A 25,011-nucleotide genomic window follows, 5' to 3' on the forward strand; every position below is an offset into this window, starting at 1 on the left:
AGCTATTACCAGCAGGACAGTGGGGTGGGAGGAGGTATTGTTTCATGGTCTCTGTGTGTATATAATGTCTTCTGCAGTTTCCACGGTATGCATCCGATGAAGTGAGCTGTAGCTCACGAAAGCTCATGCTCAAATAAATTGGTTAGTCTCTAAGGTGCCACAAATACTCCTCATCTTTGTGATGTGACACGAATGCTTTGTTAGTTGCTAAGGTACTCCAGAGCTGAGAGTGGTGCAAGTGCTCAGTGCTTGTCTACATGGGGACACTTAGGAAAGTTAATCTGATAAATTAAAGCACAGTATTAAACCCCTGTGTTGACACTCTGATTCAGAATTGAAGAGGCCTTAATTCCCATCCAAAACAGACTGAACTCAATGGGAGATGCATCTGGTCCCAAGGAGAGTTTGTTTTTTTCTCAGGACAGAGTCTGTTTCTTGCAGTACTGGCAGCTATTGTTTGGCTCACACATTACAGCCTTATGAATTGTGGAGGACTTCTCCCACACAGTGACAGCAATTTCTCCAGCCAAGCTTTTAGCATCCTTCTGCTGATGCAAAGACATTCTTGGATGTAAACCATAGCTCTGTCGGGGAGAAGGAAGGGTAAGGTGAATCTACAGCTGCTGACCTTGATGAGAATGTTTTTTTTCTGAGACAAACTATATTTGAAGGTTCAAAACTGATAAAAACACACAGCACATCATTAGTTTGTGGGGTTCTCTGACACAGAAAGTCGCTAGGGCCATGAATTTAACAAGATCCAAAAAAGGACTGGACATTTGTATGGATAACAAGAATTATAATTAAAGACGACAACAAAAAATCTGGCAGGGATATTAAACTTCCTGCTTAAGGGTTTGAGCCAACCTAGAACTATTAGAGACCAGGAGACCTAGTGTTTGGGGGACAGATTATCTCACATCTGCTACTGCAGGATTCTTGCATTTTCCTCTAAAGCACATGATACAGGCCACTGTCACGGATACTGCACTAAATGGGCCTCAGTTCTGATCCGGTCTGGGAGTTCCTGTGTTTAGAGACTGTATCGTGTTATTGTTACTACTGCACATTAATAATTCTTGGAATTGGTGGTTAATCTCTTTGAACTAAGAAATGACTAAGGGACCTGCAGCTATGTACAAAACTTGGGGGTGGGGATTGTGTTTGACATCTGTCAGTGCAATCTATGTGCTAATTGCCTTTCTATTATTTAAGCAACCCTACCATAATAATAATGACATGCAATACAATAGAGCCAATGCAGTAGGATGGCAAAACAAAACAAAGGATCCAAAAGTTAGAACATTTCAAAAGAGATATGCTTTCCTGAAACACGAAGTTGTCCAGTTGCTGGGTGAAACCCTCATCCCATTGAGGATTTCCCCTTTGGCATTTGAATTATGGCTTTCAGTAGTAACAGATGACTTCATTTAACAAGGAGAACTGTAATAGAAAATTCTATTTTAGTGCTACATAACTGAGTTCATGTCAGGGCAGATCCTGCACTTTTGGAATGTTCTGATGATGATCCTGTCTTGTGGTAGCACCTGGAGGCCTAGCTCTTGTACAAATTTATACTTTAGATTGCGAGCTCTTTGGGGTAGGGACTGTCTCTTTGTTCTGTGTTTGCACAGTGCCTAGTACAATGGGATCCTAGTCCACAGAAGCCCTGAGCATGGTGGCAGGGAGTTTGGGGGAGCCTGGTATGGGAGAAGGTGGACACAGAGTCCCTGGCATGAGGGGAAAGTTTGGAATGGGAGGAAAAGGGGCACATAGAAAACCGCTTATATGAGAGGGAGAATGGGGACCCTGCTATGGGAGGAAAAGGGGCACAGAGAGAACCCCTTACATGAGAGGGAGAATAGGGGACCCTGCTAAGGGAGGAGGGGGGAATGGAGACCACGCAGAACCCATGGCAGGGGGGAAATTGGGTGAGTTGCACAGGGTTCTTGCAACTGAGGGATATACAAAGGTGTCACAAAAGGAGATTGGGGGGGAATGGAGGGGTGCAAGAAGCCCCTGGTGTGTGCAATGAGGTTGGCCTAAGCAACTATGGATGGGGTGATCCCCGGTACATAATGGGGTAACATATAGACTGTCCCTGCCCCCCAGGTTTACAATCTAAATGAACCCTTGGCTGCTGAACTGTAACGTTGAATTAATAACATTAGTCCAGTGTTTCTCAAACTTCATTGCACTACGACCCCCTTCTGACAACAAAACTATACATGCCTCCATGCCCTGTGTTACTCTAGAATCAGGGCCGGCATTAGGGGGTGGCAAGCAGGGCAATTGCCTAGGGCCCCACAAAGCTAAGTTGCTCTGGCTTCGGCTTCAGCCCCAGGCAGCAGGGATTGGGCTTGGGCTTTCTGCCTTGGGCCCCAGCAAGTCTAACGCCCGGCCCCAGTGACCCCAATTAAAACAAACTCATGACCCACTTTGGGGTCACGACCCACAGTTTGAGAACTGCTGCACTAGTCTTTTCAGGAAGCTTGTAAATTCCTCAAACATACCCTTTGGGCTTCCACGCCTCCCAGCATACATAGCAATGGCCACCCTGGGTCTGTTGAGTTCACCGTGCTGTCTCCACCAGAGCTTAGTAGCTTTAGAGAAAGGTGTAAAAATCCTACAGATGACTGTGCAGTAAAAGGCACAGGAGAGTGATTTCTTTCCAGTCCCCGTCACTTTGGCTCGATCTATACTTAAAACTTATATTGGCACAGCTATGTCTGTCTGGATGTGAACAGCCCCCTGCTAAGCTGACGCAGCTATGCTGACAACCCCCCAGTGTAGGTGCAGCTATGTTGAGAACAGAGGGCTTCCGCTGGCATAGCTAACATCATTGCAGGTGAGGGTCCTACTACGCCAATGGAAAAACTCTTCTGTCAGCGTAGGCTGCGTCCACACTGACATAGCTATTCCCACATAGGCTCTGTCCTTCATGTCTGCTCTCTGTCCTGAAATAAGAGACTTTATCTCTTTTTTTGATGTTGATCCTAGCTAATAAAACCTCCTATGCTCTTATTCATACAAGTATATCTTTCTCACAATAATACTTAGCACTTTTCATCAGTAGTCCTCAAAGCACATTTCAAAAGAGATCAGTTTCACTATCCCCATTTTGCAGCTACAGGAACTGAGGCACAGAGAAGGGAAGTGGCTTACCTAAGGTAACCCACACCGGCCAATGGCAGAGCCAGGAATAAAACCCAGATGGTTCAAGTCCCAGGCCAGTGCTCTATCCACTAGGCCACACCACTAATGTAGCATGGAGTTCCTTAGGTTAACTATACATTGCATTAAAAAAGAAATCTCCCTTTGTATCATCTATAAATGTCAGGTTTCAGAGTAACAGCCGTGTTAGTCTGTATTCGCAAAAAGAAAAGGAGTCCTTGTGGCACCTTAGAGACTAACCAATTTATTTGAAGTGAGCTGTAGCTCACGAAAGCTCATGCTCAAATAAATTGGTTAGTCTCTAAGGTGCCACAAGGACTCCTTTTCTTTTATCTATAAATGTGTTGCCTTTTAATTTCATAAGGCAACTCCCTGTCTTTGGATCACACACAAAGGTAAAGGAATCTTATCTGTGTCATTATTGTCTGTACCTCGAGCAGTTCACTCTGGGTTGTCTTCACCCACACCTCTACAGCAGCTGCACCACTGTAGACACTAGGGTAGCGCTTCAGTGAAGACACTAGTACGCTGATGGGAGAAGTGGGTGTAGTTAATCCACCTCCCCGAGAGGCGGTCGCTGGGGGAAGCTCTCCTGTTGATGTAGTGCTGTCTACACCAGGGGTTAGGATGGTATGGAGTTTTCACATACCCCGAGCGACATGATTATACTCATATAGGTCTGTAGCGTAGACCTGGCCTTATTCGTCTCCTCTCTAAACGTCCCTAAGGAAATTTCTCCACATTCCTAATAATTAGTGTTTCATTTCCATTCTCTGGACATTTTCTGTTTGTGTTCTCTTTAGGGATGATCAGAACTGAGCACACTATTCCAGAGAAGTTCCTGCCAGTCATTACAATACAGTATTATTCTCTATTTATTTAGATTTACAAAGACCTCTGTTTGGACAATCTTCTTAGGTGGAGTCAGCATACCATAGAAGAGAAGACAGCTGTTCCTACCTCCACACATCATTAACTAACTGAAGTTTTACCCCCAAAACGGAGAATGTCAAAGATACCATGAAGCCCATTAGAGACTTTGCTACTGCTTCTGATTTTACCTGGAAGGTGCTCAGATACCAGGGTGATTGGTCACTGTATAAAACAGACAGATGGCTGGATAGAAAGACAGATACGTATGGGGATGGAGCATGGATCATTTAACCCAAAACTTCTCCAACCCACAGCCCTCCCCAAACACCTGGGGTGGAAACGGTCTTTGTTGCATCCCCAGAAGGTCACTTGGTGCTGGTGGAGGGGGACCAGGGACAGGGAAGAGCACTCTAGGTTGGGGTGCCCTGGTGGAGAATGCCCTGCCAGCAGCCCCCCGCCACTTCCTAGTCAGGGGGCCCCAGTCCGAGCGCCTCCCCCTACATCCCGGCCAGAGATCCCAGAGAACCCTCCTTGGAGGGCTGCAGTAGGGGGTGCACCGAGAGTCACAGCCCTTCTGCAGGCTCCCCGCTGGGATGAGGGTTCCCCCCAGGTGCCTGCTAGTGGCGCAGGAGTCCTGCAGCCCTTGCACCAGGGGGTCTGTCCCGGAATGTGGGGCGGCGGCTCCCCCCAGGCAAAGGCTGCCATCTGCCCGACTCCCCGCTGCGGGATGTGAGCGCCCCCGAGCGGCGGAGACCGGACAGCCCCAGTGCGCAGGAGCGGGAGAGAGTGCGGGGTGGGCTGGCCCCAGCACGTCCAAGGAAGCCCCCGGCCATGGCACCAGCCGGCCCCGCCCGGCTCCTGGGGCAGGGGAGGCTGCTGCCGCGGGCCTGGCTCCCCGGCCCGAGCCAGTCACATGGTGCCTGATCTCCCTGCCCAGCGCGGCCGGTCGCGCTTCCTGGGCCGGGCAGGAAGCAGCATGGAGCTCGGCCGCGGCTGCTGAGCGAGGCGGCATCGGATCGGCCTCTGCGCGCGGGGCCCCGGAGCGGCTGCCCGGATGGCTGCTCAGGTACCAGCCGCAGCGCGGCCCCTGCCCCGAGACAGGACGCGGAGCGCCGCAGCCCTTCCATAGCCCCGCGCCCCCGCGCCTCCCAAACGGTGCTGCTCCATGCGCCCCCCTCTAGCACCGAGCCCTTCTCCAACAGCCCCCTTCTGCAGCTCTGAGCCCCACACCATGCACCCGCCCTAGAGCTCTGAGCCCCATAGCCCCAACAGCGCTGCGCCCTGCATCCCCCTATCTGGCAGCAAACCCTGTGCCCTGCCTATAGAGCTGAGTCGTGCACTGAGGAGGAGAGGAGAGGGCCCCTCCCTATAGTGCTGATCCCTGCTTATTACCTGTGATCATTAAACACCCCAGGGCGCTGGACACTTGGCCCTGCTTTCCCAGGAGGCCCTGCCCCATGCACACCTCCTCCGTGCCGTGTAGGGTGCTGGCTGCTCCCCCTCCCCAGAGCCGGGTGCACGGGGAGGACGTGGTGTGTGGGCAAGCGAGCCAGTTTGGAAGGACTCGATGTCTCCTGGGAAGAGTCTGTTTACACCTGCACCTCTCTGTGCAGGGCTCTTCAGTGGAGGCCATGGACCAGCGACTCCAGCAGGCCCAGAGGTTCAAAGAAGACGGGAACCGGTGGTACAAGGAGGGGCGCTTCAGGGATGCCGTGAGCCGCTACCACCGGGCACTGCTGCAGTTGCGAGGGTTGGACCCCAGTGTACCCTCTCCCCTGCAGGCCTTCGGGCGCGAGCAGCCGCCAGTGACGCCTGAGCAGGAGAGGGCACTGCACGGCACCCAGACTGACTGCTACAACAACCTAGCTGGTGAGGGAGGGGTGGGGGCAGCTACCTACTTGTGACATCACCACTGTGTCCCCCAGGGGTGTCCTAGCTCCCCAGTAACATCGCAGTGCACCCTGCTTCTTTGTGACACCCTGCCATGCACCCTCCCCCGCTATGCCTTGCTTGTGGGCTCCTTCATCCTCTGGTTGGCACTGCCACCATCCTCCCCCCACCCTCTATGGGCTATTCGGCCCCTGGGGTACCACAGCCACCGCCATCTCCCTCCACCTCATGAGCCCCTTGAGCCCTGGATCTGCCACCACCATTTCCATCTGTGCGTGCCAGTCTCATGGTAGTGATGCCACTGTGCTGTTACAGCAGTGACCCTCCCTGCCCCCTTGCACCGTCTCACTGGTGCTGTTCCTCCCACCCCCCCAGCCTGCTTGCTCCACATGGAGCCAGTGAACTACGAGCGGGTGAAGGAGTACAGCCTCAAGGTGCTGGAGAGGCAGCCTGAGAATCCCAAAGCCCTGTACCGTGCCGGCGTGGCCGCTTACCACCTCCGGGACTACGACCAGGCCCGGCAGTATCTCATGGCGGCCTCGTGCAGCCAGCCCCGAGGTGAGATCTGGGGCAGGATTGCTCATGGAGCAGGGGGGATTAGGAGTCACCCTTGATTGGGAAGAATCAGGGCCTTGTCTCCACGCAGCAGGGGAGTTGTCCTGCTGCACCCCATCCCTAGAGGGTGACCCCAAGCTGAAGGGCAGTGGCGGCAGGGGCGGCAGGACGGCTGCCCAGTTACAACAGCACTGGTGGCAGACACCTCTCGGGGGCAGGCAGCAGAGACGTTTCTTGGGGGCAGGGGACAGCTATCCGTCTGCAGTAGCGTGGGCAGCAGGTAAATATCTGGGGGTGAGAGGAGGGTAGTGGTGATATCTCTGGGTGGGCGGGGAGGACAGGGGCAGGGAGCAGCTCTTCAGCTGCATGGGCATTAGCAGCAAGTGCATGGCTTTGTGCTGGCGGAGGATGCTGGGGTAGGGAGTGCTGGGAGCTAGATCAGGGCACAGGAGGAGGCTGAGTTAACACTTCAACCCAGGGGAGGGGATGAGTTTGGCCATTCAGCTCACACCGTGTCCTGTCCTGTCTTTCCCCTTTGCTCCATGGAGACGCCAACGTCAAGCGGTACCTGCAGCTGACAGAGTCCCAGCTCACCACCTATCACCAGAAGGAGAAGCAACTCTACATGGGGATGTTCAGCTAGCGAAATCATGGCTCCCCCCACCAGATACCACCAGGGCCACATGGATGCACCCCCCTTTCCTGGACAGACTGCCAGGCCACAGGGACACTCCCACTGACATAACACCAGGGTAATGGGGACATGTCTGGCTTTCCATTGATGGCATAGGACCCATGAGGTCACTTGGGACCTGGGTTGCTAGAGAGGAAGCCCGAGGCTGGTGGCTAGGAACTGCTTGGACTGCTCCCTTTCCTCTTGTCTGCGGAGCAGTGTCCTCTGTTGTTCCCAAGGGCCTGGGCATTCCCAGAGTCACAACTGCACAGGCTCAACCACCCCATGGTTGTGGTGCCAGAGACAGGGAGTGTGGGCTGGATCATTAGTTTTGTCACCACACTGGCCCTCTTCATAAAGTGACCTGTCTCCCTGCACTGTGTGTGTGTGTCCGTCCCTTCCCTGCCTGGCCTCTTCTTCACATGGAGCACTTGGGGAGCAGGGGGCTGTTTCAGGGAAGTTAACCCCCTGCTCTGCTGCTATTGGTCTCCTCATTCCCATAGTGATTGGAGCTGGGTCATTTCCATCCTAAGGCCTCTGAGCTGAGCCTGGCATCCTGAGCCACATGACCTCACCCCACCTGGCCCTCTCTGGCCCTTACAAACAAGTAATTTCCACTCTCCTCACCCTGTCTGCAGCCAGCTGCCTGCAGCACTGGGGCTCCTGCAGTGACTGCATGCTTCACGTTGGGCCTCACCTCACGCTGCAGAGGGGACTGGATTAGACTGGGACTGTGCAGGGAGGTGACTTATCCCATGGACAGGGCGCATACTGCACTGGTGCCTGCACTATGCCCCACGCTGCACACCCCTGAGGCCCCAACAACAGCTGTTCAGATAGAAATGAGGGGTGGGGGCAGCTGCATTTCAGTTCTGACATTTTGGCTGCTCATATCAGAGCTGGGCCTGGAGCCCATGTCTGGCTCATTCCAAGCAGCCAGGTGGGAGATCCGCTCGGGGGTGGGGCTCATATCTCCTTTCCCAAGGGCCTGCAGCAAGTCTGACTCCTCCTCCCCCAGCCCTCCCATCCTAGCAAACATCCTTCATTCCTGCCATCCACAAGCCCTGGCTCCTCCCTGCTGCTTAAGCAAACTGCTCCCCCCAGGCTGCAGACAGCTGGGAAATGGGGCTGTTGATTCTTCTTAGTTCCGGGCTTGCTCTTGTCCCTCCTCCCCCTGCAATGTGCAAACACCAAGTCACTAGCAAACTGCTGGTGCTGCCCCAGCTTCTCAGCTCCAGAGCCCAGGCTAAACAGTACTAAGGTGAGGCCAGTGCATGGGGCTGCTCCATCCCAGAGGGTGACCCCCAGCCACCTCTGTCCCAAGAGCTGGGCTCAGCCTCCTGCACTGGTGTGCATGGTGCAGCAGCGTGAACAAAGCCCCTCCGCCTGGCCTGCTGGAGTCAGCCCCAGAGGGTGGAGGGGCAGGAGGGAAGAGCCAGGGATCCACTGAAGGTAGGAAGTGCAGGTTTCTCACCACCCCTTGCCTTGGCATCTGCCCCAGAAAGATAAGAGCACTGGGGTCTGAGGCTGTGACTGGGGTCATGGCCAGGTAACGTGACGCCAGGGCCGCAGGCTCCCAGGGGCTAGATAATGCTGTGGGATTGCCTGACAAAGATGGCTAGGGTCTACAGGAAGATTTTTTTGTTTTTGTTTTGTTTTTAAACAAGGCCTGGGTCAGGATTAGGAGACAGGAGCGGGGTTAGGAGCTGGGGTGGGAGCGGGGGCAGAATGGGTCCAAGGTCCCCGGCTGCCAAGCTACCGGGGTGTGGTGCCTCTCGACCAGGGTTTGGGGCCGAGGGGATGGGTCCTCACTGACACCAGGCACGGGTGCCGCAGCGGGTGCATCACCTGCAGCCACGGCGTCAGGCATGGTGGAATCTTCAGCGGGGCCTCCGTCCGGAGGGGAGGGCAACCGCTCTGCCTGGGAGGTGGAGGGTGTGCCCACAGGCTCAGGGTCCGGCTGCACAGCATCAGCCATCGCCCCAAGGGGCTCGGTGGTCAAGACTGGGGTGCCATCCACAGCCAGGCAGATGGCTTGGGTCGGGGCGCCCCGAGGACTAGAGCAGGGGTGGCAGCCTGGGATATGGGGGAGGAAGGAAAAGGGGGTGGCGGGACTAAGCCGTCACCCAGATCAAGGCCCTCTGGCAGGGGGTCATTGCAGCTGGGCCAGGAGTCTCATTATAAACTACGCCACAGGGGTACAGAGTCCCAGGCCAGCTGGGCCCATTGATCTGCCAGGCTTGTGGGCCACCGCTGAGGAGGGCTCCCAGGGGGCCTGTCTGCACAGAGTGTGACACCAGCAAAGGAAGACTGATTCACTTGAACAGCTGCAGAGCCCCATGTGGACACTCCAGTTTCAGTGCAGCTGAAGCAGATTAGGAGCTGCCAAGAGCACTCCATCCAGGGTCTTGCTGCAGTTTAATTCAACCAGTTTGTGTGTAGCCAAGGCCTCTGCATTGTAGCTCAGCCATTGCACAGCCCAGTCCCTGCATTCATTGTGCTCAGTCTGCCCTGGCCAAATCCAAGCCTGGGACGTTCCTAGCTCCCTCCCTGAGCAGGTAAGCAACTCTCCTGCCCTTGCTGGCTGTGCCACTGTGAAGCAAGTGCCATGGCTTGTGCCAGGGCCAAGTTCTCTCCGTTCTCTGTGTGGTGTGCAGAACAGGACAAGCCTCATGCAGGAGAAATAAACAACTGACTGGAGAAGTGGATGCCTCTTTCCAGCATCCTGCAGCCCTATGAAATGGGGGAGAAGGTATTGCAGCTGTAGCAGAGCCCAGCAGGTCATCACACAATCTCTCAGAAAGGCCATGCTCCTCCCCTCTATATGCCCAACAAGCTGCCTGGCTGTGGCCTTGGGGAGACTGATCCCAGAATGCTGCATCCAGTTTTGAGATGCACATTTTAAGCAGGGCCCTGGCCAGCATGCAGGGAAGAGCCACAGACCCTACCTGAGGGTGGGAGAACTACCTAATAACCCAGAGAAACTGACGGAGCTTGTTCTGTTTCATAAAGAGACAGGTGACTTGATTAAGGGCCACATTTTCCCCAGGGAGGGTGATTTACCATTGGAACAACTCCCAAGGAGGGGGTGGATTCCCCCATCTCCTGAGGTTTCCAAACTCTCAGCCAGCCTGTCTGGAAGATGCTTTAGTCAAACCTAAGAGGTATTGGATTCAATGCAGGGGGAACTGAGTGAACTGCTCTAGCTGGTGCCTCATGCCTGATGATCCAGTTGACCACTGTGGCCTTAAACAGTCTGTGACTCTACCTCCTGCAGTAATGGGGCCAACCCTTTACTATCCCCCTTGCTTATTCCCTTTTCTCCAAGGGCAACAGCCAACCCCTCCCCAAGCAGGGGATGTACAGGTGAGAGGTTCAGGGAGAGCAGCACTACTGTTGGTGGGTCTTTCTCCTCCCCCTCCTAGGCCCAGAGAATTAACGCACAAGCTGACAGGGCACCAGCAGGAGTGATGGAAGCAAAGGCCAGGAAGGCCAAGCCACGGGGTGCAAGGAGCCTGTGAGAAAGCAGTGGAAGGTCTCTCCTGTGCAGGCCAGTCCCTGGGCCCATGCACCTGGTAAGCTTCACGTGATGCACAGGCTGAGGCTAATGAATGTCACCTAGAGAAGCACCTTTCAGCTGGGGTTTTCTCCCAGCTCCAGGGATAAGTCCTGGGCTCTGAGGGAGAGTTATTAGCATGGAGGCAGCTGGCATGGGGTTAATACAAGCAGCATCTGACCAGCAGCAGCAGCATGAAACAGAGCAGGGGGTCCAGTTCACAGCCCCCAGCTGCAATTACACAGGTGCTGCCTGGACTTACCCTAATGGCAGCATTTAGAATAAGTCCTCCCAAGAACAGGAAGGATCCTCTCCCCCTGGTAAGCTAGGGGCATCAAGGTAGGGAATGCACAGGGATTTTGCCAGCAGCCGACTGAGTTGCACCCCCAGCCAAGGCTAAGGGCACAGCAACTAATGAAAAGCAGGGCTTGGTTCTAACAGCCAGGGAAGGGTTGCATGTTAGCACCCATGCTCACAAAACAGCCTGTGCATGGAGAGAGAGAGAGTGCCCACTGCCTTCCTGGCCAGCATTTAAACACTGGAGTGGGGCGCTGCAGGGGGGAGTGGGGCGCTGCAGGGGGGAGTGGGGCGCTGCAGGGGGGAGTGGGGCGCTGCCCTTCCCAAGCCAGCAGACCGCCCAGGTCTAAAACACCCTCCAAATCCTTAACATTCAATTTTTATTTTTTTCCACTTAGAATTGACACCAGCAATGAGGCTCCTTGGTGCAGCCAGAGCCAGGCAGCTCTGCCCACACAGAGCGCCTACCCGCTGCAGCTAGTCAGACAGCAGCACCCAGACATACCTAGGTTATGGGAGATGCAGAGGGCCCGTGGTACCTGTTGAACATTTGATTTCAAGCCCAGACACAGTCCCTAGATAGTGTGGCTCCTGCCCCTTCCCGCTCTTAGAAGTTGGAGGGCCATTTCAAGCTCCCTGCCTCTCAGGGAGAGGGCTGCTCTGGCTTGCCCATGCTGTAGGGAGAGGGTGCCCCGTGCCAGCCTTGTCAGTGCAGTTCTGCCAGCGTTGGGGCAGGGGGCTGATTCTAAATCCCCTCCCCAAGTTGTCGGTGATCGGGGTGGGTGAAGCACCAGGCCCTGCCAATTCCAGTCACTTGTCTACCACAGAGAAGAGACATGAATAGGGGACGGTGAAGACTCCATGGGGAGGAGGCAGGCAGAGCTTACAGTCCCAGTAAATGGGGTCCCATCCCCCCGAAAGGATGGGGCTAGGTGGTGGCTTTGCCACATGGCTTTCGGGAGCAGCCTGCAGCTAGAGGAAGTCACTTGGAGGCTCCGCTGGCCTTGGGAGCCAGAGGCCTGAGGGAACGGGTCACCATCCTCTTCAGCTCCTTGAAGGAGCGGGTCCTGTGTAGTTTGTAGCTGGCCATGGCCAGGTTGCTGGAATCCAGTGTGGCGGAGGCATGAAGCGGGTGGGCCCCGGGTGGCCCCAGCTGCCGCAGTCGCCAATCCCCATTCAGGCTGACAGCATCCACCTCACTGAGGCTGGAGGCACTGCTGCCCTCAGCTCGCTGTGGTTGCAGCTCCAGCTGGCTGCCATCAGGGAAGCAGGAGTCTGTGGAGAAGGCCAGCTGGCGGCTTGGTGGGGGGAAGGGCTCAGCTTTCGGCCTCCCCAGAGCCTGGCTGGAGATCTCCAGGACGGATGCCCACTTGTGTCTGCCTGGGGGCTCCAGGCACTGCTGGGAGCTGCAGCGATACACAGGCCTTGGCGTGCGGACGTTCACCTCTGAGCTGCAGCGGCTCCCCACGTCTGCCCGGAGAGCTGGCCTGCGCCGGAGACTAATCCTGCGAAGCAGCTCCCGCGGGCTGAGCCAGCTGCGCTCCACACCCTCGCCTGCCTTCACCAACTCCCGCGAGGCATGCTTGCCCTTGTAGAGCCGCTCCCGCTCAGTGCCATGGGTCTTCCTGGAGGAGGCCTTGACCCTGACCACATGGGGATGACAGGATGAGGCCTCAGCCCAGCCGGCTCCCTCCGGCTGCTCCTGGCACAGCGAGAGCTGCTCCAGGAGCAACCCCATTGAGCGTTCGCTGGATCCCACAGAGGAGGCGGTGGAGCCTCGGCCCCCTGGGCCGTCCAGTGCCTGGGAGCTGTCAGGCCCCTCTGGAGAGCGGAGGTGGGAGCAGGTAGAAATGCGCCTGCGGATTTTCCAGCCAGGGAGCGGCCCAGCTGCCAGTGGGGAGCCGCAGACCGATGACATGGATTGGCTCTTCTGGTGCCCTGCCAGGTAGCTAGGCTCCGTGCGACTAGCTGCCGACCGACACCTGTACCTCAACACCAGCTTGGCGATGTAACGGTCCAGCTGGGCCCGGCGCTGCTCCTCTGAGGGGGCTGGCCCACTCTGGGGAGAGCCCTCCTGCACAGTGGGGATGGCTGCCCGCTCGCTGAGGTCCTCCTGGGATGGGCCCCGGGACAGGCCGCTGGTAAAGAGTGGACTTTGCAAGGCCACGGCATGCAGTGGGCTGGGGTAGTGGTAGATCTCGCTGGTGCTGCGGGACACCAGGTCACACTTGTACCGCAGGAGCTGCAAGCTCTGGGGGAACGCTGGCGAAAGCTCACCCAGGCTCAGCAAGAACTCCAGGTCCCCTGTGGAGAAAGTAGAGAGCAGGCATCCTGGATCAGAGACAGGCTCTGGCCTGGCAGGAGAAACCAGGTGCTTGGGCCAGTATTCCCTGCATGACATGGGGCTTGGCTGTACCAAACTGGACCCAGTATCTTGGCTAAGTGGTGACCTAGGGGCTAGGTGCCCACGGGAACTGGCAGGGATCCCGGCAACAACGCGGGTTCAGAGGAGAGCTAGGAGAACAAATCAAGGGCTGGAAACCTGCCTCTGAGACCAGGGCCTTGTCCCCACTAGGAGGGGTCAGCTGGTACAGATATACAGGCATAGCTACCCCAGCAATCCCTCTTAGTGGCGGTGCAGCTTAAACCAGTTTCCCCAGCAAAATCAGCTCCCCCAGAAAGAGGCCTTTTTAGCTGGTATAACTGTGTCTACACTAGGGCTTTTGCCAGCACAGCTCTGTCAGGGAGAAGGGTGGAAAAAAAAAATCCCCCACTCAACATAGCTGTGCCAGCAAAAGCTCAAACATAGCTGCAGTTTTGACACCCAAAAAGGCCTTTTGCCAGTAGAGCTGCATATGCTCGGTGGGGCTGGAATAAACTATGCTGGCACAAGAGCCGTTTTGCCAGTCTAAGCTGCAGCCACGCTCAGAGTGTTTTGCTGGTGTAGTACACAAGGATAGCCTATGGGGATAGCTACACCAGCAACGTGCTCCCAGCACAGACCTGTCCTCAGATCAGATGGAAAGCACGTTGTTAAAAGGGAGAGTGATTAGCCATTTAACAGACTCAGGGAGATGGTTGATTCCCCATCACAAGGGAGAGTAGGGCACGGGGTTGGGGGTCTGTAAATCGAGCCCAGGATTCTAAGGCCTTGTTCACTGTAGCCACCCTGGTGTAGTGAAAGCATAGAGCCTCCCTTCCCCAGTGGGGATGTGGTTACATGGACCTGGTCTAGCTGTTCCTGTATAGGAAATGGAATAAACTCTCCTGGGGTATGGCACCTTTATGCTGGTATAACTGCAGCCACACTGGGGCGAACTACACTGGTTAGGGGGTGGGATTCTAGTGCAAACCAGGCCTTGAATGCATGCTCTAGCTCAGCCATGAATGGCAAGCTACATACAGGAGTCCCTGGGTCAGGTTGTCCAGCCTGGCCCATCAGAATGGACTTTCCTGGTCTTGAGATCTGTGACAACTCAGAGCAATGCTCCTGGAGTATCTGTGAGGCAGTGGGGAGCAGGCTGGCTCCACCTCTGCCTGGGATGCAGAAATCAGAGAACAGACAGTATGGGACAAGTCCTGCACTGACTCTGCCGTGGGTCTGGGGGCATCAATGGCACCTGGCAGGGTGTCCAGAGCCCCTGTGGAAATGGGTAAGTTGGAATGAGTCAGCTCCCCCCTGCCAGGTTCAGGGTCATGCCCCAACCCTGTTGCTACCTGGATCCTACTGGCTGACAGCAGGGCTCCACATCCTGAGCTGGCCGTTTCCTGCTTACCTGTTGAGACTGGTCTCCTGGCAGCGGCATGGGGGCTTCTGGGAGCATTGGGTATCATTACCCGCTGCAGCCGGAGGTCGAGAAGCCGGATGGTGGTCTCGTCAGTGGAGTGCGGCCGTGAACAGCCACTGTCCCGTAGGCCTGGGAGGTAGGAGAGGGAACCAACGCTGCAATGTGAGCCCCCTGGGCACTCGCTGTGCATGGATGTGGAGGAGTCGGACAGGGAGCCCATCTCGCTGGTCTCGTAGAACCCTGGGGCAAGAGGAAAGGTTCACTGCAGGGGTCCGGTCGTCCTTATCTCTCCCCCAACTCCCTCAACCCCTAACGGGATGGGTCTCTCCTCCCCCTGAGTCCCCAACTAACAAGTCCCAGGGACTCTGGGTTGTGGAGGATGATCCCGACAGGCTACATGGCCCAGCTCGGAGCCTCTGCCTGCATCACACACCACCCAGGACGAGCAGGCCTTGGTGCCTTATTGCTCCTGGTTGCCAGGGCCCAAATCCCGGCTGGACATACCCGAGCTGGGCCTGGAGTCGGCCTCTGAGGTCTCTGGTGCAGTGAAGTTAGGCTCTGCCTGTGCCCTGGGCCTCTTGGGGAGCAGCAGCTGCTCGCTGGATCCAGCGGTTCTCAATGCCAGGCTTGTTGCCGGCGTTCTGCTGTCCCTATTCCCGGCCTGGCGTCCCACGTTGATGCTCTCGGAGGAGCAGTAGGAGACACATGGCTTCTCAGGGATGCCCAGCAGGTCCTCAGACTTGCTCCGGTCCAGCTTAGCTGCGGGCAGCGGTTCCTTAGCCCCCAGGCTGCCCCATCCCTGCTGTGGCAGAAGCATGAACAGGGTTAGTCAGAGATGCTAGCAGCCACCAAACCCACCAGCCACCTGGGGCCCTGGCATCCAGGGCCAGACCCAGCCCTGGGTCTCTGCAAGGAGCTGGGCAGAGCACACCCCCAACTACGACTGGGCCTCCTCCATGGCAAGGACACTGCACAGGCCCCCAACTCTGCCCCAGACTCCCTCCTCCCGGCCCGCTGGGCACTGAATAGAACCCGCTACCTGAGCAAGATCACACAGAGAATCCTCCCTCATTGAGGGGGCTCCCTCCAATCACTGTTCTGGGCACCACAATGTCTCCCGGATACCTTCCAAGATCAGGACCTCCCATCACTGCTGAGGACCCTCCCTCCCCTCTGGAGAGCAGGCCCCTTTCCCCCTTTGTGCTGGCACTGCACTCCAGTAAGCTCTGGTCCACATGGAGTTGCACAGGTTGAACTCAGGCGATGCGGTACCGATCGCTGCTGCAGGCATAGCCTCCCACTGATTCAAACCTGGCTCAGTGCGGTGTCACTGCTGGAGGCTGAAGGGACAGAACCAGTTTCCTGCCTCTGCACACACGTGCAGGGCCGGTTTAGCCCGCTCAGGTTTTAAACCAATTCTAAGCTGCAGCTTGTGTGGCATGTCTAGGCTCCAGTGCCCCAATGAGCCAAAAACCCGGCCCTGTACCAAAGAGCAGCCATCCAAGGGAGAAGGGATATGTCCACTGCTGAGTGAGCTCTGCAAAGATACTGTTGGCACTTCCCAGGCTCAGAGCACCCTACCCATTAGCCCCCAAAGCTCCCAGGGGTGTCAGGCAGCATCAGCTCCTCTTACAGCGACAGACAAGAGACAGAACCTGCTCCGGGTGGCACAGATTAAGCAGCAGTGCTGAGAAGGGAACCCAGGAGTCCTGCACACAGCTGTGCGCTCAACCCACTAGGCAAGACTTCCTCCACCTATCCAGATGTTCCCCCCGCAGCAGCTTCACATAGCTCTAGCTGGGAAACAGCTTGGAGGCACCTCCAGTGGATGGGAGGCTAAGGGAGGGCAAGCTGCTCCCAATCTCCCCCCAGGTGTGAGGGTGGTGTACAGCTTGGCCGCTGCACCCCCCCCCAGCACAGAGTGTCTTAGCCCAGCCCCTTCCCCACATATCATTGCTCTCTCCCAGCTGTACGGGACTTGACGGGCAGGGGCCTCCCTGCCCACCCCAAGAACTGGGAAGCAGCAGCAGCCACAGCCAGGTGAGGAGTTCAGGAGGCCAAGGGATGATGCACCTTGACCCCACGCTGGTGATTAGAAGTACTGATAAGATCACAATCTTCCCCAGCTCCCTGCACTTTACCTCAACCTCTCCTCCATCCCCCTTCCTCCATGGGCTGGGGAGGGAGCTGTCTCTGTCATTCTTACCCCAGAGATGTTTGCAGATCTGTATCCTGGCTGACGTGGAGCTGGGGGGCCCCATGGCTTCCCCCCAAGAGGCGGGGCTGGCTTAGGTTTTATTTGACTCTGGGTTCAAGAGGGTAAAAAAACAGTGAGGTAATATGGTGGTGGTCGGGGGAAATCAGAGTGGAAAACAGATGCTGCTCCCTCCAACTCACCCCAGCCCAGGGCCCGAGACACACCCAGGCCTCGCCCCAGGGGCCCCAGCACCAGCCACGGTGACTTGTTCCATTAGGAAGCATGCTCTGTAGCATCATCCCTACTGTCCCAGATGCCTCGCCTCTCCTGCAAGGCCTAGAGTCGGAGGTGGGGATGGGAAGGGGACTGGGACTTCCCCCAAGCCCCACTAACAGCCAGGCTAGGGTGAGGAAGAGCGGGGAGGGCCCCAGAGCCAAGCTGGCGGCAGGAGTGAAACATGAGCCCGGAGGCCCCTTTCTGCCTTTGAGCTCAGCTCCATCCCTCCTAGGCCAGGCAGCTGTTGCCTTTGTGTGAGCCCCCCGCCTCCATCTTACCTACTGAAGCAAAGAGACACACGCTCCACACAGGCAGAGTGGCGGGTGCATGTACAAGATTTCAAGGTTCGGGGGGGAGAGGGGGTGCGCAGGCAGGGGCTTGCTGGGGTGCCCAGGGAGTGCATGGGGGGTCCACACATGCACCATTCACCTTGGAGAACAGCCAGACCACACTGATATTTCTGCCACCTGCCCCTGACTCAATGCCTCCACCCAACCCATTTGGTTATTCAAAGCCTCTGCTGGCCTTAAGCCAGGCTGGTCCTGAAAGCCAGATCTGGCCTCACTGCTATCCCTGGGAGGGGGCAGGTCGCAGGCTCCCAACTCCCAGACACCCTCTTTCCCCCAGCACAAGCACAGCTGTGTGCATTACTGTGCATGAGCAGGCATGCACCAGCCGGGCTGCCCTGGGGCAGCTCCCCCGATTTCCCCTCCCCCTGCATGCCAGATGTGCAGTGCAGGGATGGAGCGAGCAGCCTGCTGCCTGTCCCAGGGTTAGTTTACACTGGAGCTGGCTAGTCAGCGTTTCCCCCGTTTCTTGTTAGGAGAAGACTCCGGTTCTGCTATTTGCTCTTGAACGACACCAGGAAGGGGATGGAGAAACTGGCACTGTCCACGCCAGCGCAGAGCTGGGCTGGGAGGACAGCCAGACAGGAAGCAAATGAGCACTGTAAACAACAGGTGGTTTGTTTCCTCTAATACACACAGAGCCTGACCAGCCAACGCCCACCTCCCTGCAAGCCAAATCCACAGAGGCCAACCTGCCAAGGCCAGGTCAGCAGCCTAGGTCTGAATCCCGCTCCCTGCAGCTCAGCTCCCAGCCTCAGGACAAGCAGAGTCAGAAGAGATGCCAAGAATTCCCCTGAAGCCCCACAAGCTCCCCCGTCCTGGGGCTTTGACTGTACAAAGGAGGGTACATCCATTCCAAACAAAGCAGGCTGAGAAACGCAAACAGCGCAGCCCCAGGATGGCAGAGCACACACCACCCCTTAGTTACATCCTGTGGCACAGGGCAGATGAGGGAGGCACAGAATGCTGCCTCCTATCTGATAAGAGACAAGATGGGTGAGGTAATATCTTCTATTGGACCAACTTCTACTGAGGAGAGAGACACGCTTTCAAGCTACACTGAGCTATCCCTTGGGTCTGGGAAACATACCCAGGTCTGGTCTGCATTACAGAGCTAAGTTGAGGCAAGGCAGCTTATGTCAGCCTAACTATGGAAGTGTCTATACTTAAATTCAACTCCCGCCAATGTAACTGCCCCGCTACGCCAAATTAATAACTCCACCTCTACGAGTGGCATGGAGTTACGGTTGATGTAGTCGGTCGACGCAGTGTCAGCGTAGACACTGTGCTGCTCAGCTGCCCGAGGCTGACAGTATAATCGATACAAGCGCTCCTGGGGAGAACATTCACCACAGACACAAGGCGCAAAGTGTAGACACACACAAGCGAAGTAATTACTTGTGGTAGCTCTATAATTCTGTAGTGTAGACATGGCCTCAGGCTAAATACAAGACTGAATAGATTGTTTAGCATAAGTCGTTAACAGGCCACTTCAACTTGAATGATGCCTTGAAATATGTAACTACTTATGCTAAACAATCTGCTCCACCTTGTACTTAGCAGTGACACTCTGAGTATGTTTCCCAGAAGAAGAGCTCTGTGTAAGCTCAAAAGCTTGTCTCTCTCACCAAGAGAAGTTGGTCCAATAACAGATATTACCTCCCCCACCTTGTCTCTCAAATATCCTAGGACCAACATGACTACAACACTGCATACATCCTATATGATGAGACAGTCTAAGAGGGATAATGGATTCTCTTTCCCTTCCTCTCCTAAGCTGCTGAGCAGCATTGCAATGTGCTGACACCAGACGTGGCCGCATTCAAGCAGTGGCTAAGGAGAATTTATAAGAAACAACTCACAAAACAGGCTGTCCAGCATCAGGATATGAACTTACCAACTCCTCCACATGCCAGATAGCTGCTACACAAACTTTATGCACAAAAAGGAGGAAGTGGAATTGGGAGGGGGGCAAACAGCTCAGTATCCCACACCCTCCCTCTGCCCCCATCCCATGCACCTAGCTCAAGTTCCCCTACCCCAGCCCCCATGCTCCCCTCCCTTGGCCCCCTATACTCCCCCCCACCCCACATAACCAGCCCAACAGAGTTTAAGGCCAGATCATGTAATCTCCTGCATATCACAGGCCACCAGCACCACCCCACCCATCACACTAAAGGCAACCATCCCTCCCCTGGCCCATGCATTCCCCCCACCCCGCTCTCACCTGTCGCTGCCCCCCTGGGATAGCCCCCGCCGGCTCCCGGACGCCCAGGGCGCTCTCCACGGTTCCCTTCTGCGTCTCTCTCAGCAGCTCGAGCTCCAGGATCCCGGCCAGGCTGGCCTGTAGCCGCTCCCCGAACCGCACTCGGTCGCTCCCGGACCAGAGGGAGGGGGGCACAGCTCTGCGGGCCATGAGGATCGCTAGGGCAAGCGGCACCGCTCAGCGGGGTGGGGATGGGGACGCAGCTCCTGGGGAGGTACATACGCCGGGGGCAGAACGATAGAACTGGGGGCAGTGTATGCACCAGGGGCAGGATCGGCTGGGCGAGGAAGGAAGTGCATGCAGCCAGGACTCACCAGGTACAGCAGCTGCAGAGGGAAGTGTGCACCCCAAGCAAGGACCAGGATGCCGAGAGGGGCGTAAATTGCATGCACGGGGGCAGGATGGGTGAGAGAGTAAATTACATCCACCGGCAGCAGGAGTGCTGGTAAATCGCATGCAGCAGGAGCAGGCTAAGAGGAGGATAAGTTGCACGCACTATGGGGGAAGCTGGACCCACAGAGGCAGCCCCCAGAAGCCGCCACCGGCTCCAGTTGTCCCTTGCCAGGGACTTTCAGCACACACAGCAGCTCAAACAAAGGGGCTGGTTTTGAAAGAGTCACGTGGGGGCGGGGCCAAAGCTCCCGGGCTCCTGATTGGGTCCGACCCGGGCAAAACATTTCGTAGAGCGAAGTTAAGATCAGGGGCAGTAGACGGTAAATATCCCCTCGTCCCCCCACCCAGTGCACCAGGGGGGTAAAAACCCATTGGACCCACCCGAAAATGCACTATGGGGCAAATACCCCCAGACACACCCCGAGGGGTAAAATAATCCCACTGCACCCCCCAGAATACAGCCTGGGGGGACAGGCCCCCATTACCCCATGGGAGGGGTGAAATGCCACCCAAATCTCAAGAGGGGCCAATGTCCCCAAATCCTTCCCCCAGTGAGGAGCGGATTCTCCCCCAAATATAGCCGCAGCTCCCCTGGGGGCAGGTCACTGCCCCATGCCAGGGACCAGCGACACCTCCCATACCACCCGCGGGCCTGGCCCTCACCTTGGAGGGGTCGATGCCTGGGCTTGTTTGTACATTCTCGCTCCCCCTATTCCACCCCGGGGCCCACCCATCAGCCATGTCATGCGGGCTCCTGCTTGACGGCTCTGAACGGAGCCAGGCGAAGGGATTCAATAACCATGAGGCCTAATTCCCCTCTGCCCGCTGGACGTGCACTGGGTGTCGGGGGTGGGGGCACCACAGGGGGCAGGGGCAACTAATAGACCCCCCTCTCTATCCCCCATCCAGGGGCCCCTCTACCCCCCAGCACAGGGGGCATTTAACAGACCCCTCTTCCATTCCTCTACCATAGAGAGCGGGGGCAATTAACAGACTCCTCTCTATCCCCAATCCATGGGGGGCAGGGGCAATTAACAAGGCCCGTCGGCCCCTCTGTCTCCCCATCATAGAGAACAGGGGCAATTAACAACCGCTTCCATCCCCATTATGGGGGAGGTACAATTAACAGACCCTCCTTTCTCTTAGTCCGAGGAGAAGCAAAATCAGCCCATAGAGAAGAAAAACCCTTCCCCCGCCTCAGTGTCTTGCTCCCCACCCGAAGCCGGGCGCCCCCAGTCCCGTCAGGGCCCGAGCGCTCCCCAGCAGCAGCAGCAGGGCCCTGGCCCCAGGGCGGGGCAGAGTCGCCGCGGGATCCTGCTGCAGCTGGGGCGGCGCAAGCGGCGCTATTTAAAGGGCTCCGGGGGCAGGCGAGCCCCGCTCAGTGCCCTGCAGGATGCTGCCAGTTACCGGCAACCGGGAGCCCCGCGCTCCCTTCAAGCAGCGGAAATGCTTCGGTGAGAGGGGAGCCCTGGGCTGGTCCGTGCAGACAGAGCCCAGTGAACTCGAGGGCAGGGCGTCCTCTGCAAGGAAGCCCCTGGGCGGACTTCGGGGTGCCCTGCCCTCTTCCCCTCTGTGGGCTCTAAGCGGAGACCAGGGGCTGAACAAGGGGGCTGGAGCTCCCCCTGCAGCTGGGGTGCGGAGAGCACTGCTCCGGGCTGGCTGCCCCTCCGTGGGGAGGCCCGGATGCTTCCTCTGAGTATCCAGAGCTCTGTGGGCGCGGCCCGCGCGGGGTCTCCCCCCATTTCCCTCGGGTTCCGGGGGGCTCTGCTGGGGAAGCCCTGGCTCGGCCCCTCTGGCTGTGACCCTCCTCCCCGGATCCGCTTCTCATTCCAGCTACCAGGAAACGTGAAGTGTCCGCGGTCCGCTCTAAATTCCCCAGCAAACTCCCGGTGAGTGGGCGGGGCGGCCGCTTGGCGGGAGGAGGTGGGACGTGGGGGGGCGCTCAGCGTGTACCCCGGGGCCAAGGACACCAGACGCTCCGTGGGGAATGGGCCCTCACCTCTTCTCCCCACCTCCGCAGGGGCAGGGAAGGGGAAGGGGCTATGCTTATCTCAGCAGCTTCATCTCTGGGAGGGGTGCTGCCTTCTTCCCTTTCCCACGTGTCTGTTTTCCAGGTGATCCTGGAGCGGTACCCCAAGGAGAAGGTGCTGCCAGCTTTGGATAGGACCAAGTTCCTGGTCCCCCAGGAGCTGACCATGGGGCAGTTTGTGACCATTATCCGGTAAGAGAAGAGGAGGTGTGTGATTGGAAGCGGGGGTCTGTCTTGGTATTGTACCCCTGGTGTCTGTGTCCCAGGTACTGCTGGGTCCTGTTGCCCTCTCTTGCCTGAGACAACAAAGGGGGGGTGCTGTAACCTGGGCAGTCATTAGCCCTCTTAGGATGCCCCTGGCTGTGTTTCAGGGTGCCACACAGCTTTGGGAGAGGTGCTACCAAAGGCTAATGCAGAGACTGCAGCTCTCTGAACAGCCCCTTGTTCCAGGGTGCCCCGGGGAAGGGACCCCTGGTCTCCATTAGCTGCTGTTGTGGGTTAGATGCAGGGGTGGCTGTGAGCAAGTGCGATCAATGCCCAGGTAGTGCAGTTCCTTCTTACCCTCAGAGGAGACCAGTCAGTGCTTTTCCTTTTTACCCTCAGATGGGACTCAGCTCTCTTGCCTTCTTGCTTCCCCAGGAACAGGATGTCCCTCAGCTCCACCCAGTCGTTCTACTTGCTGGTGGATGGTAGCCGGAGCCTGGTCAGCATGTCGCTCACCATGGCTGAAGTATATACACTGAACCAAGATGAAGATGGGTTCCTCTACATGACCTACGCCTCCCAGGAGATGTTTGGCTAGGGCTGCTGGTTGCCTCGGACTCCTGCTTCTCTGAAAGGAGCCATCGTTGCCCATTCTAATGTTGCTGCTTAGTAAATGGTGTCATCCCACCCCCTCCAGTCAGAGTAGGAATGACATTCCTGCCTGGTCAGTGGGGCATCTACCCTGGTGTGCTGAGACACCAAGGAACCTGCCCATTTCCTCCCTTCCCCAAGTGGGTGCCTGAATAGACTTGCTCCAAAGGGAAAGATCTGACTTCAGAGTGAGCATGCCTTTAGCCTAGAGCAGATGCCTTTACCCTGCGGTGCCTGTGGGATGGCCCTTTCTGTGTTGTGGGGATAGTCACACCTGCCAGCCTCTTGCACTTGTGCCAGTGTGATTCACCCTACTGTGAGACCAATAGGTCCCCACTGCTTAAGGGTGGTGTTGGAGGACACTGCTTGGTGCTGGCTCCAAGCTCCTGCTGCACCACCTGGGGCTGGTAAAGGCCATCCTGTTCCCTCTGACCTTGGGGAAAGAGCTCACATGCTGGTGGTTAACTTTTGGAAGAAGTAATCTTCCAGTAATTTTCCTAGCCCCAATGCTGACCACTGGAGACCCTTGTCCTCCCAGAGCAGGGGTGAACCTCCTCCTCAAGGGCAGCCCTACTGTGGGGTAGACTGGTTCTCTTGCAAGGGAGGTTGAGTTGCGCAGGAAGGAAGGTAACCCTGCACATGGAATAAGCACAGTCTGGCCTTTAGACTGCATGTGTCTTCCCTTTAGAAGCACACCCTGTAGCCACCAGTTAACCCTGTTAAATAATTTGTTTCTGTAAATGCTTGTCTGTGTGAAATGGGACTGCAGTTGCTGAGACTAATGGCTGCACTGGGCGGGCACTGAGAACCCCCTGCCAGGTGCAAGCAGCTCATGATGCTACCAATCAGTAGAGAGAGGCCTCAGGGGAGTGCACCAGTTACAGCTATATTTAGAGTACATGGTCCCTTGGGCCTGTTAACTTTGTACAAATAATCCACTATCCTGGGTGGGGGGGTTCTGTGCTGTGGTGACACTGTCCTGGACCCACAACTGCTTAGCAGGCCCCAGTCTGAGGGTTGTTTAGCTTTCCTCTCCAGTGCTGCTGGGTTAGTAAAAGCTCCTGGAGGCCCTGCTGGAAGCCTGTCTTCATTTCAGACCGATCATAGGCTGCTTTCTTCTTCCGGCGGCTGTCCCTGATTCAGAAGCGGGCAAAGGAAAGCGGGGTTAGAAAGGCCTGTGTTACCTAAGCACCCAAGGCTTCTAATGGTGTAGAGCAGGAGGGGGCTGAGATAGCAGCTAGTATCTTTCCTGTTCCCTACAACATGTGTGAACGTACTAGGGCATCTCCTTCCATTGCTGCTGGGAAGACTGATTTATTGGAGGGAGGGGAAGCATCTGTTCTCATGTTCTGGGAACATGCCTGAGGCAGTTAGAGCATCCACTAAATAGGCAGTTCCTGCTCTGCAGGCATACGCCTTGCAATCCTGTACCCCCCTCTGGAGTCCCAGTCTTTTGAGCCCAGGGACTCCTGCACTAGACCAATGTGAAGAGGCACTTGGAACTGTGTGTGTGAGAATTTTTCCTCCTTACGGAGTTGAGAGCAGTCGTAAACTTTTTTCCTAATTGTCACTTTCCTATCAATTAATTCTCATCTGGGTGGGAGTTCTGCCCCTAGCACAAAGCACCTTGGAGGCCCCCTTTCCATGGCACAGGGTGATATTCCTGTGCTTCTTCTGGAGCCTGGCTAAGGCAGGTAGGTGCACAGCAGTTTGAAGCTGGAAATCCCATCAGAAGGGGGCTTTGGGGGTCTCCCCTCTGGAGTTGGCCAGAAGCTTGGATTTGTCTCCTCCCTATGCCCAACTGACCCATACACACCCAGCCCCACCTCATTCTTCTCCTGC

At 56.5% G+C, this 25,011-nt stretch overlaps 3 protein-coding genes across 3 annotated transcripts; 2 read left to right on the plus strand and 1 right to left on the minus strand.

The window, feature by feature from the left end:
• Nucleotides 1-4,874: 4,874 nt before the first annotated feature.
• TTC9C (tetratricopeptide repeat domain 9C) lies at nt 4,875-7,542 on the plus strand. Its single transcript, XM_077821562.1, has 4 exons — nt 4,875-5,113; nt 5,661-5,916; nt 6,313-6,495; nt 7,041-7,542. Exons 1-4 carry the CDS (start codon nt 5,102-5,104, stop codon nt 7,133-7,135), a joined length of 546 nt encoding a protein of 181 aa, XP_077677688.1. The 5' UTR covers nt 4,875-5,101; the 3' UTR covers nt 7,136-7,542.
• A 3,841-nt stretch (nt 7,543-11,383) lies between these two features.
• On the minus strand, nt 11,384-20,432 carry LOC144267594 (uncharacterized). Its single transcript, XM_077821689.1, has 4 exons — nt 19,854-20,432; nt 15,311-15,608; nt 14,795-15,046; nt 11,384-13,322 (listed from the first exon to the last, which is right to left on the minus strand). Exons 1-4 carry the CDS (start codon nt 20,040-20,042, stop codon nt 12,001-12,003), a joined length of 2,061 nt encoding a protein of 686 aa, XP_077677815.1. The 5' UTR covers nt 20,043-20,432; the 3' UTR covers nt 11,384-12,000.
• Nucleotides 20,433-21,077: 645 nt separating this feature from the next.
• Nucleotides 21,078-24,411, plus strand: LOC144267489 (microtubule-associated protein 1 light chain 3 gamma-like). The gene is made up of 4 exons (XM_077821500.1): nt 21,078-21,739; nt 22,119-22,174; nt 22,400-22,506; nt 22,954-24,411. The coding sequence occupies exons 1-4, from the start codon at nt 21,679-21,681 to the stop codon at nt 23,114-23,116; spliced, it is 387 nt and encodes a 128-aa protein (XP_077677626.1). The 5' UTR covers nt 21,078-21,678; the 3' UTR covers nt 23,117-24,411.
• Nucleotides 24,412-25,011: the final 600 nt, after the last annotated feature.

Source organism: Eretmochelys imbricata, chromosome 7 (genome assembly GCF_965152235.1).
Source record: "Eretmochelys imbricata isolate rEreImb1 chromosome 7, rEreImb1.hap1, whole genome shotgun sequence".
NCBI classification, from domain to species: domain Eukaryota; kingdom Metazoa; phylum Chordata; order Testudines; family Cheloniidae; genus Eretmochelys; species Eretmochelys imbricata.

Excerpts from the sequence above, each read along its gene's own strand:
- LOC144267594 (XM_077821689.1), bottom strand. The coding sequence starts at position 20,042 with ATGGCCCGCAGAGCTGTGCCCCCCTCCCTCTGGTCCGGGAGCGACCGA. Across the intron at positions 15,609-19,853 it reads TCCCAGGGGGGCAGCGACAG|CAGGGATGGGGCAGCCTGGG; the intron begins GTGAGAGCGGGG and ends CTTCTGCCACAG. Across the intron at positions 13,323-14,794 it reads CAGGAGACCAGTCTCAACAG|GGGACCTGGAGTTCTTGCTG; the intron begins GTAAGCAGGAAA and ends CTTTCTCCACAG.
- LOC144267489 (XM_077821500.1), top strand. The coding sequence starts at position 21,679 with ATGCTGCCAGTTACCGGCAACCGGGAGCCCCGCGCTCCCTTCAAGCAG. Across the intron at positions 21,740-22,118 it reads CAAGCAGCGGAAATGCTTCG|CTACCAGGAAACGTGAAGTG; the intron begins GTGAGAGGGGAG and ends TTCTCATTCCAG. Across the intron at positions 22,507-22,953 it reads CAGTTTGTGACCATTATCCG|GAACAGGATGTCCCTCAGCT; the intron begins GTAAGAGAAGAG and ends TTGCTTCCCCAG.
- TTC9C (XM_077821562.1), top strand. Across the intron at positions 5,917-6,312 it reads CTGCTACAACAACCTAGCTG|CCTGCTTGCTCCACATGGAG; the intron begins GTGAGGGAGGGG and ends CCACCCCCCCAG. Across the intron at positions 6,496-7,040 it reads CTCGTGCAGCCAGCCCCGAG|ACGCCAACGTCAAGCGGTAC; the intron begins GTGAGATCTGGG and ends TGCTCCATGGAG.